At 36.8% G+C, this 12,843-nt stretch overlaps 2 protein-coding genes across 2 annotated transcripts; one reads left to right on the top strand and one right to left on the bottom strand.

Moving 5' to 3' along the window:
• The first annotated feature begins 610 nt into the window (after positions 1–610).
• On the top strand, positions 611–9,242 carry LOC137708167 (uncharacterized). Its single transcript, XM_068447176.1, has 15 exons — positions 611–1,126; positions 1,651–2,044; positions 2,132–2,309; positions 2,485–2,624; positions 2,699–3,875; positions 3,987–4,087; positions 4,228–4,372; positions 5,505–5,573; positions 5,671–5,716; positions 5,811–6,172; positions 6,285–6,364; positions 6,468–6,603; positions 8,367–8,550; positions 8,671–8,753; positions 8,862–9,242. The coding sequence occupies exons 1-15, from the start codon at positions 1,018–1,020 to the stop codon at positions 8,994–8,996; spliced, it is 3,339 nt and encodes a 1,112-aa protein (XP_068303277.1). The 5' UTR covers positions 611–1,017; the 3' UTR covers positions 8,997–9,242.
• A 1,943-nt stretch (positions 9,243–11,185) lies between these two features.
• LOC137708103 (large ribosomal subunit protein eL37x) lies at positions 11,186–12,327 on the bottom strand. Its single transcript, XM_068447096.1, has 4 exons — positions 12,188–12,327; positions 11,937–12,072; positions 11,571–11,672; positions 11,186–11,448 (listed from the first exon to the last, which is right to left on the bottom strand). The coding sequence occupies exons 1-4, from the start codon at positions 12,188–12,190 to the stop codon at positions 11,402–11,404; spliced, it is 288 nt and encodes a 95-aa protein (XP_068303197.1). The 5' UTR covers positions 12,191–12,327; the 3' UTR covers positions 11,186–11,401.
• Positions 12,328–12,843: the final 516 nt, after the last annotated feature.

Genomic DNA, 12,843 nt, shown 5'->3' with positions numbered 1-12,843 from the left:
GGAAGAATAAGGTGCGATAAGGAGAAAGAGAGAGTACCTGATTGGGCAAAGGAGAGAGATATAATCTGATTGGACTAGGGGAAATAGGAACTAAAATAATTGGTGAATAAGGATAGGTACGTCACGATGACGCACTCATGACGTCGAGGCCAATTTAATTACGACAGCGAGAAAATAATTTAAAATTTGCATATATATATATCCACGTCACTTAGTTGACCAGACATGATAGCCACTTTACACACTCATAGAGAAATTATATACAAAATAGGGACAGGTCGTCACATAAACTCTCTAATACATGTGCGTCCCATTATTGTTTATTTGGGGAGTTAAAATCTAATTAAAGTTGTCCCCTACAGTTTGTCCTCAAACTGCAAATACTTTAGGTAAAGAACACATAAAATTTAACAACAATTGGCATTTGCATTATTCTAATCTAATGTATTAGTTGTAGACTTGTAGGAAGTTCATTTTCTTATTGCTTCTCTTTTTCTTAAAAAAAAAAAAAATTAATAAATAAAAAAAATATAATAAAATAAAATTGTTAGCCAAAAAGAAAAATGCAATTTCCATTTATGTTTTGACCCACCCCCTCAAGAAATCGGAAATTGACAACAGTGGCGTGTCGTGGCAGTTGAATTTCCAAAGCCCAGAAATCCAAACACACATCTTCTTCTCTCAGACTCCGATATACATCAAACCAAACAGCAGAATGTGACACAAACACGAGATAAAAAAAAAAAAACCACGCAAGCAGAAGCGGCAGAAGCAAACGGCGAACATCCATACCTAACGGTCCTCGCGTTGAACCCAAGCATCGCCTTACTCCAATCCTCTCGTTTTCCTTGCAACTAAACAGACAACAATTCCTCACTCATCGATCACGGCGTCGTCGCTATGCAGTTCGCTCGATTCGATTCGTTCTGGGCGTTGGAGACGATTTTCGGTGTGATCCGCCGGACCAGGATTGGTTAATCGCGGGATTGGTTTTGTGTATTCGGGGTTTGGTTGGAAATGAGCACGCAGAGGCAGCAGGTGGCCGTCCGGGACCTCGTTGAGGAAGCCAAGAAGCGGATTGTCTTTCTCGCCATTTGCGTCGTTGGCTTGTCGTACCTTATGTCCTGTAAGCTCTTCTTCTTTGGGGTAACTTTTTTCTTTTGTTGGGGATTTTCAAATTTTGGTATTTGGCTTTTGATTTAATTTCATTTCTGATCGAATTTGGATTGATTTGTATTGTTGAATTGCTGTCGGTGTGATGATTACTGTGTGAATGTGCATTGCAAGGAATCTAATTTCTTGCTCCTCCTTTTAATTTTGTGGGAAATGTTATGAGTAAAAAAAAAAAAAACTTCAATTCGAATAAGAAAGTGATCGCCTTTTCCTTGTGTATGCCATTTCTTGAGCTAATTAGTTAATTCTATTCATCTCCCAGTATTACCCATTTAATGATTTATCCTGTTTTTTCGGTTGGAGGTTACATTATCGATACCGGAAATCTTGGGTTCTGGTTCATTATAGTTGTAGATTGCATGCTTTAGCTTCATATTGTCCGACTGTTTAAGGGCATGCTTTGAAATTTTGATTACTTGTGTTAGAAGCCAGCATTTTGATTACTTGAGGTGTGGCTTATTGTTATTTTAATTTCAGTGACAAGCTCCTCTGTCTGGGTGAACTTGCCTGCTGCTGCCTCGTTGATTGTCATCGTTCGTTATTTGTCACTAGATTATGACATGCGAAGAAAAGCTGCAGCATACAACAGCAAGCCTCCTTCGGCAAATACTACTTCTCAAAACAAACCTATTCAGTGGCCTAAAACTAGTCAAAAGTCTGAGTGGAGAAGGAAAGTTAATTCTCCTGTTGTCGAAGAAGCTATTGATCACTTCACCCGGCATCTAGTTTCTGAGTTTGTGACCGATCTCTGGTATTCTCGTCTAACACCGGATAGACAAGGTCCAGAAGAACTGGCGTGCATTGTGAATGGTGTTCTTGGGGAAATTTCAGCACGCATGAGGAATATAAATCTAATTGATCTTCTCACAAGGTTCTTTTTATTAACCATGTACGACAGGGTGCTATATAAGACTAACTAAATGGTTACTGAAGATCTAATGTTTATATGATGGTGCAGGGATCTTATTAATCTCATATGCTCTCACTTGGAGCTTTTCCGCATAGCTCAAGCAAAGGTTCAAAAGCAACATTCGGGATTCCTTACGGTTGAAAAACGAGATATGGAAATAAGACTCATCTTGGCTGCTGAAAACAAATTGCACCCTGCTTTATTTTCTGCAGAAGCTGAGCACAAGGTTTTTTTATTTTATTTTATTTTATTATTTTTATTTTATTTTTATTTTTATTCTCTTTCTCTCTGATACTTTGCTTTGTCAATCTGTAAATTTGACCTGAAGGACTGAGGTATGGTCGTGTATAATCTGCTTTCTCAATTGTGATGACCATGTTTTCTTTACTATTCATCTGCAGGTTTTGCAGCATCTGATGGATGGCCTCATTTCTTTCTCGTTCAGGCCTGAAGATCTGCAATGTGCTCTATTCCGTTATATTACCAGAGAACTACTTGCTTGTGCAGTAATGCGACCTGTCCTAAACTTGGCTAGTCCCAGGTATTCATTGGTTTCGTTTGGGTTATTTTTATTTACAAACTGCTGTCATTAACTCTCCAACTTTTTGGTGATAGGTTTATTAATGAAAGAATTGAATTGTTGGTCATTAAAATGACCGAGGCTAAAGGTGTTACTGTGGAACAAGAGGCATCTCGATCCAAACAAGAGGGGCCCTCAAAAATATCATCTGATCACTTTTCTAGGTTCTTAGATCCTTCTGTTACTGGTGTTGAACTTGTGCAACTCAAGAATGGCCAGTCCAGAACTGCTATGGAGACACCTGCAACAGCAAATGTAAATGGATCAAAAGATCCATTGCTCTCGGTTGATACTCAATCTTCCCGCTCGTGGAGCACATTGCGAATGAACTCCCTCACTAGCAATGAAAGAGTTATAGAACATAACCAATCAGGAGGAGAATGGGGAGATATGTTAGATCTGATGTCTCGCAGAAAGACTGAAGCCCTTGCTCCTGAAAATTTTGAAAACATGTGGGCAAAAGGGAGAAATTTCAGAAAGAAGGAAGGTGAAATAATTGAGCATTCTTCTGGTGGGAAGTCAGTTACAGTAGATCATTTTATGGAAAAATCTAGGCCCAAAGATAAGGAAAATGTTTCGAAGTTCAATCTTTCTGACAGAGGCACTTGTCAAAACAATTTCCGCCCTGGAGATCAAAACATACCGAATCGCTATCGAGGTTCTTCATATCAGGATGATGATGAAGACGACCACATGCGGTTGGACGAGTTTGATGCAGGAAGCAGTACTTCTTATACTTCTGAAGGTGAAGAAACAGACAGTGTTACAGGTCTTGATTCTCCTGGAACTAAAGTTTGGGATGGTAGAAGTAATAGAAATATGGCAATATCTCACATTCATCACCCACTTGAAAATTCTGGACGCCATATCAGGAAACGGACCATTAAAGGGAATCTTCACCTTAACAGATTGTCTAAAACCCAGTCTTTCCACAAAAGATCTAGACCAAGCAACAAGAAAGTGCCGGTTTGGCAAGAGGTAGAGAGAACAAGCTTCTTGTCTGGAGATGGACAAGACATACTTAATTCTCCAAATCGAGATGCAAATATTGACTCTAGCGATGATTCTGACATTGAAAGTTTGGGTAGAATTAACAGTGGGGCAGCCACTTCTTCATCTGCAACTTTACCTTTCACGGATGGTCATAGCCTGAATTTTAATTCCCTGAAAAATTCTACAGTAGTGGATTCTTTTTTCAAGTTGAATTGTGAGGTACTTACTTAAATCTTAATACTTTGGCTTCGGTCTGCAGGCTGAATGTTGTTCTGATATGTTGATAGATAAAAAATAAAAATAAAAAATTTAACTTGTTTTCGGTTGCAGGTGTTGGGTGCAAATATTGTGAAGAGTGACTCAAAAACATTTGCCGTTTACTCCATAGCTGTTACGGATGTAAATAATAATAGTTGGTCAATCAAAAGAAGGTGCTAAGATTTTTCTCTAATTTTTTTCTTTCATCCTTCAATTCTAAATGTAGTTTTTATAATGTTAGAAGAAGATAATGTATACTTCTCCCTTGTATCTTTGCCTTGGTAACTCATCAGTATTGTGTTTCTCCCTACAGGTTTCGTCATTTTGAGGAGCTACATCGGCGTCTAAAAGAGTTTCCCGAGTACAACCTACACTTGCCACCAAAGCATTTTCTTTCAACTGGTTTGGATTTAGCTGTCATTCAAGAACGATGTAAATCACTTGACCAGTATGTAAAGGTTAACAGCTCAATCCCACTCTTCTTGCTCATTATTGCTTTTCATAAATTATTTGAATGTAAATTAAAATTTGGATATCCAACCCAACTCTAATTAAGATTCTCTGTGGCCCCTCTATATTCCTATTTTGTTGTCAATGTTCTTTTGGTGCTTGGCCCCGAACTTCTAGGTCACCTTTGGCTGATTAAAACGCATTCAGCTGTACGTTGAGTGGATTGAGAACATGCACATATACGTGAGTATTTAGTGATTGGAACATTAATTTGGGTTCTGGATGGTAGGATCAACATAGAAGCTTTTGGGGAAAGTATAATTCCCAGAAGTTTTGGAATTTCAAAAGACATTTAAATTCCAATTTCAAATTTAACATTCCATTTCCAGAATTTTGGAAAATTCTTTAGGATCGTGATATTTTGTTTTTTTTTTTTTCTGGGAGTGTTGGAATGTATGAAAACTCTATGGAAAATTCGTGGAATTGTTATAAGTTGAAACCACTTTGACAAAGACATTAAACAATTCTCAACAGTACTAAAACAAAATTATTACAAAATGGAAAAAAACAACTCAATTATGACAAAAAATACGACTCATAATTGTAGACAAGAGAAAGTGATGTAATTCACGCAAGATAGTGAGAGAAAGGACCGGTAATGTAGCCAAAACATTAATTCCTCCTAATTACTGAAAAAAAAGCCATTAGAAGAAAAGAAACTCAAACACAGGCAGGCACAAAGTTGAGAAATTGAGAATTGGACGAGATAGAAAGAGTCCCTGCACTTCTCAGTAAATAAAATCAGAGATGATCAGGTGTATAAAAGTTGTTAAAACATGCACATGAAATTAGGACATGTAGAGTAAACATGTTACACATGAAGAATGTTTGAAGTACTCAGATCGAGGGTGTTTGGAATTTCAGATTTTGAGTTTCATTTTGGAATTTTAAGACTGATTGCGGATGGAATCAAAATGTTCAATCTGGCTTGGAGCTTTAAACATGACCGTTAAATATGAGAGTTTAAGGCAACTAAATTATGTGGAATAATTCCACTCTATTTAACAATTTTTGCTCTGGATAAAAATATTCATGCCTTAAGCTTTTAATTGCTCATAAACTCTCATCTGTTGTTTTCAGAAACTTATGCAGCTTCCAAGAGTTTCAGGATCCATTGAAGTTTGGGACTTTCTAAGTGTTGACTCCCAGGTTCAGTAATCTCTTTACTGATTTTGATAACAGGGGAGGCAGTTGATCTTTGAAAATTTACGAGGAAAGCTTACCCTGTTTTATCTTTCAAATGCAGACTTATCTATTTACAAATTCCTTTTCTATAATCGAAACACTGTCAGGTAAATCAGTTACATGCATAATTTTGAATTCATTAGTCTTGTTTCCTCATTCTTTCTGACTCTGATATTCCTTATTCATTTGGGAATTTTCTAGTTGACCTAGATGATAAGCCATCTGGAAAAAGCAAAAAGGTTTCAAATTTTGGTGAGCCGGTGACTGATCTGTATTCCTTGAAGAGGGAACAGGGTACTGGAGTTAAGGGTTCTGCTTTACAACTGAAGAACAATGCTGTGGCAGATGGGTTAAGAGTGAACACAAAAGTTTCTGATTCTCAGGTAAAAAGTCCCGGTAAAGAATTTGGAAAGTCACTCATTAATTCTGGCACTGATTCAAATGCTAGAGCAAAAAAAGATTTATCTTCTGTCACAAACTTGGGTAAGACCATAAAAGGAAGAGAGGAACAAGAATCTGAATTGTTTCTTGATGCTGATAGAGACCCTACACTTCCTACAGAGGTAAAACTTTAAGTGCTATTTGTTTTGTTATGTTTTCCTTTGCTCCCATGTGTAGCTGTACTTTTAGAATAATTCTACTGAGTCATGATAAGATGTGTCTTTTTGGATGTAGTGGGTACCTCCAAATTTAAGTGCTCCCATATTAGATTTGGTAGATGTCATTTTTCAGCTCCAAGATGGTGGATGGATCAGGTATTTTGTGTAAATGGTTTCAGAATCATGCCCTCTTGTCTTATTATGGTATTAATTGGACAAGTTGAAGTGGTAATATCATTTCTATCTTATGAAATGATAGGCGGAAAGCTTTTTGGGTGGCCAAACAAATACTACAGCTAGGGATGGGTGATGCCTTCGATGACTGGTTAATAGAGAAAATACAGCTTCTGCGCAAGGGATTGGTGGTTGCTTCTGGGATCAAGCGTGTTGAGCAGGTACTTTTTGATGCCATTTGCTTTGTAGGTGTCCAATGAGTATCGAAAGCTCACATCAGAGTTCTATTAAATTCACTCTAATTTCTTGATCGTGTATGTTTGATAGATTGAGTCTTTGAAATTTGGTGCTTTGGAAGGTTTACAATATTTTTGCATATTATGACTTTATTCAGTTTGCAGTTATTCTCATGGTGACCGTTAAAATTTTTTTCTTAGGACCTACATAGTTCAAAGGGAAAGCAATTGGTGACAGCATTTGTTGCATGGCCAACTTTGCATAATTTGTCACTTGCTTTAGGAGTGAGATAAGATTTGGTGAATATACGATGCTAACTGATTATGTAGGCTCACATGAAATCTCGAGGGTTCTATCAATAACATTCTTGCTTTTTATATTCAGTTAAAGAAAGAGAGGGGAAAGATATTGAAGAAGGGAAAAATAAAGAGGAGAGGTGAGGTGAGAGAGATGAATAAGAAAACAAGCATAGTACATAAAACTAAAAGTGGAAAATTATTTAAAACTATTTTGAGTTTTATTTTACAAACCACTGTATATGTATGTATTTACACCTTTCTTCCTCATTCACCTCGTCTTTGTTTTTCCTTTTTCTTCTATGTTTTTTTCTTTTTAAATTTAAAAGTCTTACTAAAAGGACCCATAGCAAGCTGATTTTTAATTATTTATGATTCAATAAGAGCCCATATGATAACTTTGTGTTTTCAGTTTTTAGTTATTTTTAAGTTAATGAGATAGAGGGCAAAATATATGGGACAAAAGAGGGAGGTGAGGTATGAGAGTTGTGAAGAAGAAATGAGGGAAAATACATGAAACTAAAGCCGAACACGTCAAATGGTTTTTGCTTATGATTTTGTAGAATGATCCATATCCATTTTTCCTAATCCCTTCCTCATATTGTCATCTTTTATTATTATTATTATTATTATTCTTGATTTTTCTTTATCTCTCTAACCGAAAATAAAATCCCAAAACCAGAATATTACCATGTGCGATATTTCTTCATGCATCTTCAGGATTTGGGTTGATGTACTTTAGTGTTCCTTTCTCTATAGCTTAAAGGCTAATGCATCTTTATTGCGTTCTCTTTAAGGCTTATTACTAGTGGTAATCTAAATTGTCCCTACTATCAAGAGTAGCAAGGGAAAAAATGAAACAACCTAACTGATGCAGGAGCCAAGTCCAAAGAATATAAGTAACCCCATCCAGTTATCAAGCATCACATGATTGAGTCTATAGTTTTCGTGTAGTTAATGCAATTTTTGTTTGGTGAACGGAAACTATAGTAATGCAATTTAACCTTTTATTAAGTGTAGGAGCCTTATCCTCATTGTCTTTGGATCTTTTTCTGTCACCTGTTCCATGTCAAGTTTTTACATTTAGAATCTTTCGACTGTTAGTTTGTCTTTTGATGTTGCATATATGTATGAGCCCTATAAAAAGGGTACCTTGTGCACTTTATAGTAGTGAACAGTAGAAGACGTTAAAAGTTCTTGTGAGCCCAAGACACCTTTGGTGCAAGGCTGTAGTTTCTCCACCTTCTGTCCTGGACTGGTTCCAAGAACCCATGGTGCAATGTCTGAGATCGCAGCAAGTCAGATCTCTTCTTCTTTTCTTCTATTGCTTACTCTTTGCCCTGAGTTTTTGAAAGTGTTTGCAGCTTCAGTTAGTTCTTGTTTTGACGATAATTTTTAATATGGAGGACTTCGATGCTGGTGTTAATTCACTGTTAACTTGATTTTAACAGATACTGTGGCCTGATGGAATATTTATAACCAAACATCCAAAGCGAAAACCCCCACCACCTGCCAACTTATCGCAAAATTCACCTCAGGGTCAGAAGCCTTCTGCAATTTCATCACCTAGGCTTGACGAGCAGCAGCAACAGGAGGCAGATCGACGCGCAAAGTTTGTATATGAACTAATGATTGGTATTGTTTTGTTCTGAAAACCCTCTAATTATTTTTTGCACTTGCCCTCAGTATATTACATCTCGTGTCTCATAAAGGAAATGTGGGTGGCGTACTATAATTTTCTGGTTATAAATGTAGATCATGCACCTGCCGCTATTGTCGGTCTTGTTGGTACTAAGGAATATGACAAATGTGCCAAGGATCTCTATTACTTTCTCCAGGTAATTATTGTTTTAAACAAAGCGAACAACGCTGGCGTGTTCTTTCCAACCTTTCTGTCATGTTTGGATTCTTTTAGACAGTTTTAACACTTCTTTTTCCTTGCATAGTCATCTGTTTGTTTGAAGCAACTGGGTTTTGACCTTCTGGAGCTGCTGCTTCTGTCGACATTTCCGGAGATGGATTATGTTTTTAAGCAGTTGCAAGAAGAAAAACATCGATTTGGCGAGTTTAGGGCACAATAGTCGGTCCTAATATTAGAAGGTAAATTTTCTGAGGATGATACACAGGAACATGATTGTGTTGCCTGCTTTGGCTTTTTTGTAACCGATATTCATTTGTATTGGCGTCAAGGGTATCAAGTCATTCTTTACCTGAATTTTGTAAAGTAGCTTTTTAGCTAGAAACTTGAGGAAACTCAATGTAAAGCTTGAGATTAGTGCATATATACAACACACCTTATTCAGAGAAACTACTCATTTGCTCTATGTCCCTCGACTTTAACCCAATTGGATAATGGTTCCTCAATTAAAAATTTGTAACTATTGGTTCCTTAACTCATCAAAAAGTGAAGTTATGGTCATTTTTGGTTTTTATTTTTTTGTTAAAATTTTCGTCAAAATGACTCACAGGCAGCACACGTGAGGTTGAAATATGGAAAACGAAATGAGAAATGTAGTAATGATCACTCAACATTAACCAAATTAAAGAAATGATCCCTCAACTTTAATCCAATTTGAGCAATGATCTCTCAATTTTAATACAATTGTAGTAATGATTCTTTTAACATGACTCATTCCAACGGAATTCTAATGAAGTTGACAAAACTGATCATAGCTATTTTGATGAGTTAAGAGGCCAAAGGTCATGAATTTTAGTTAAGAGATTATGGCTTCAATTAAGTTAAGGATCCATTTCTATAATTTTCTCACATGAAATTTATTTACAATTAAATCGACGATTAACCACTAACAAGGGCGAAGCACCACTTCGGTTCTTTTATTTTGCAATTTTGACGAGATGGGTTTACTCGATGTTGCAATATAAAAACAATGCACTAATTTTTCAAAATTCGAATAATGAGTTAATTTGTCAATTTTCAACGAACATACAAAATTGGTAAAAAGATGCTTTAATCATTTCCACAGGCCCAAAGGTGGCAATTAAGATGCTTAATCATCATTTACATGTTGGAGAAAATGTGGTTTACCAATGGTCAGACAGACTAATACTTGTCAGAACAATTTTTTTTCTCAAATTTTACAAAAACTAAAAGCTCATTTAGATGTATTTTTAAAATGACTAAAAACGTTTTTGATGAAAATATTTTTAAAACCAATATTTAGTAAAGATGCAAGTGAATCTTAAAAAAGCACTTAAAGTGCTTCTTGGAAGAAACGCTTAATTCGTGCTTCTTGCAGAAAGCACTTCAAGTGCTTTTGAAACCCAAAAACATTTTCTTTAAAAACGCTTTCAGTTATTTTAAGATCACATCCAAACAAACCCTAAAATACCGATAAAACTCAAAAGCACTTGCATAAATTCTCGTACAACTTGAAAGACAAATCACACTACAGTCCCCAAACAACCTATTGGTTTAGGACGTTGATCTTCCTAGCAAATGCAAGCACATGCAGACTAACCATGATCATCCGCATCCTGAAAGCAGATAAGAATAATGGAGAGAGGGGGGAAGGGGGGTGGGTGTGTGTTTACAGTTCAAGACGCTGGTTGAGACTCAACCCTAGTCTAGTACTAAGGTGAATTTGAAAAAAATGGCTATTAAAAAATGCTGGGAGCTTTTTTATGTTTGGTAAACATTCAGCTTTAGTTTTTTTTTCACAGTTTCGGATGAAAAAAAAAAAAGCCAAAAACACAAAACTGCAAAACCCAACTTTGAAAAACAAGTTTTTTTGCACATCTGTTTTACATAAAAGTTTATCAAACACTATAATACTGCATTTTTTTTTTTTTCCAAAAGCACATTCACAAAAAAGTTTACCGAACACTCTACTGCTTTATTTCACAACTGCTTATTCTCACAGCACAGAAGCAGTTTTTTTTTCAAAGTACAGCAATACCAAACCAGCCCTAACTAACACCCTTTGATGGAATTCTAATAGAAACATTAGACAAACTACAAATGGAAAAAGATGGGCCCAAAACCTACATTCCATCAGCCTATTATCCTGTCAACACAATTTCCCAATCTCAATAGCATTTCAGGCTCACTAGACGACTGGAAACAAAAGACCAGCATTCAGACACCCAACTGAATTACTCATACGCTCAGACACAGCCAAACAAAATATTGAAAATGCAGTTGGATTATACAATCATACAAAACTGTTCTCAGCTCCTAACCCTCAGCACAATATTGCTCCAACTTATACCAAAAAGCACCAAAACGCAAAAAACAAAAAGACACCGCACATCATCAAAACATTAGACAACTCTGAAAGGCAAGTGACATTAGTCTCATCCATTCTTGTCCAACGCGGAAAGAAAGATCAAAACTAAAGCAATAAAAGTTATAACATCCATCAAAAACAATAACAGCATTCATATAGAACTTGTCCAGAGTCGTAATCGCTTTCTAAAGCTATAGTTGAGTACCCCAAATCGCAATCAAAATGAGCACTGGGAAGGCTTAAGCAGTTGCAGCTGCTCCCTTCTTCCTTGGTGCAGCTTCGGTACCTGTTCAAAACAAAATACCCAATACAAAAATCGATATAAGCACAAAACTCAAACCAAGGAACCAAATAAAGAACAAAAAAAAGCGACAACCTAAAAATCCCACAAAATGATCTGATTAATACCTTCTCTGAAGCCGCTCTTGAATCTGCGTGGCACATTGCGAAGATACCTCATCCTTCCAGTTCCAGTGGTCTTCCTTCGGATCGCCTTTTCACTCCAGTTGTCTATTTTGAAACATACAAAAACCATAGCAATTAAACCCTAAAACAAATAATCCTAAACAAACACCTGTCTGCTGAACTGACCATCAAAATCAATAATTCATTTTCTGGGTAATCATATATCTTAGCAAAAATGCAAACTATAACTTCAAATCATCGACCCAGATTCATGGGAAGACCAACAGAGATCCATACATACATACATACATATATATATATATAAATGTATACGTATAGAGAGAGAGAGAGAGTGGTGGGAATACATACACTTCCTCTTGCGTGCAGCAGGAAAGGCACAAGCAGAGCACCTACTCTTCTGAAGATGGAAGCTGCGACGGCCACACCTGACGCAGAGGGTGTGGGTCTTGTTCCTCCTCTTACCGAAACTCCCTGTTCCCTTCCCCTGTTTTCGAATTACGCATACAGATAAACAAACGCAATCAGTTCACTACAAGATCTACCATAACCGAGTAAAACGGAATACACAGGGACAATGAGAGAGAGAGAGAGAGAGGTACCATGGCTGTGCGCAGAGAGAGAAACCCTGGCTCGTGCGATGGAGGTCTTCAGGCTAAAGATGTGAGCGGCGGGATGAGGAAGCTTTATATGTCGTGTGAAAGATGACGAGGGTTTTAGGGTAGTCGATGGCGTGCTCAGCCTGGGCCGCTGTGTGCCTCTAGCCTGAGGCCCGTTTGTGTGGTTTCGGCTATTTTGGGCTTTGCTTTCCATTGCACACCCAAAATTAGGAGTGGGCGCTTGAAAATGAAAACTGAAATCGAAAGATGAATCAAACCGGATCGCTTTGAATGGTTTGGTTTTCATGATTTTGAAATATTTTTGGTTTCAAAACTAAATTGCAGTCTTAAAAAAAATAATTTGGTTTCAGTTTTGAACATTTGGAGCTGAACCAGAATCGAAGCGCACCGCAAAAATTAACAAAAAATTACAAGTAATCGTGTTATGTCATAGTGTCTAATCTCTTTTGGGGTAAATTTGCAACAGTTAGATGTAAATGTATGGTCTGTATGGTTAAATATTAGTTTCCAGATTAATTGAATTGTCTATTTTAAGTAACACCATTTTGATGCATTAATAGTAACATATATAGTTGTTGCCTTCCCAGGTCCTTATCATATAGAGTTGTGTTTAGGTTCTGGATTTCTGGCAAGCACAT

This window comes from Pyrus communis, chromosome 11, assembly GCF_963583255.1.
Source record: "Pyrus communis chromosome 11, drPyrComm1.1, whole genome shotgun sequence".
NCBI classification, from domain to species: domain Eukaryota; kingdom Viridiplantae; phylum Streptophyta; class Magnoliopsida; order Rosales; family Rosaceae; genus Pyrus; species Pyrus communis.
Note: the sequence above shows the minus strand (reverse complement) of the source record. Positions and strands in the feature narration are given on the sequence as shown.

What these genes read in the sequence shown, in the direction of transcription:
- LOC137708167 (XM_068447176.1), top strand. Translation starts at nt 1,018, where the DNA reads ATGAGCACGCAGAGGCAGCAGGTGGCCGTCCGGGACCTCGTTGAGGAA. An exon ending in TATAATCGAAACACTGTCAG is followed by an intron (nt 5,717 to 5,810) that starts GTAAATCAGTTA and finishes GGAATTTTCTAG; the next exon opens with TTGACCTAGATGATAAGCCA. An exon ending in ATCTCTATTACTTTCTCCAG is followed by an intron (nt 8,754 to 8,861) that starts GTAATTATTGTT and finishes TTCCTTGCATAG; the next exon opens with TCATCTGTTTGTTTGAAGCA.
- LOC137708103 (XM_068447096.1), bottom strand. An exon ending in TGCTGCACGCAAGAGGAAGT is followed by an intron (nt 11,673 to 11,936) that starts GTATGTATTCCC and finishes GTTTCAAAATAG; the next exon opens with ACAACTGGAGTGAAAAGGCG. An exon ending in CAAGAGCGGCTTCAGAGAAG is followed by an intron (nt 11,449 to 11,570) that starts GTATTAATCAGA and finishes TGTTTTGAACAG; the next exon opens with GTACCGAAGCTGCACCAAGG.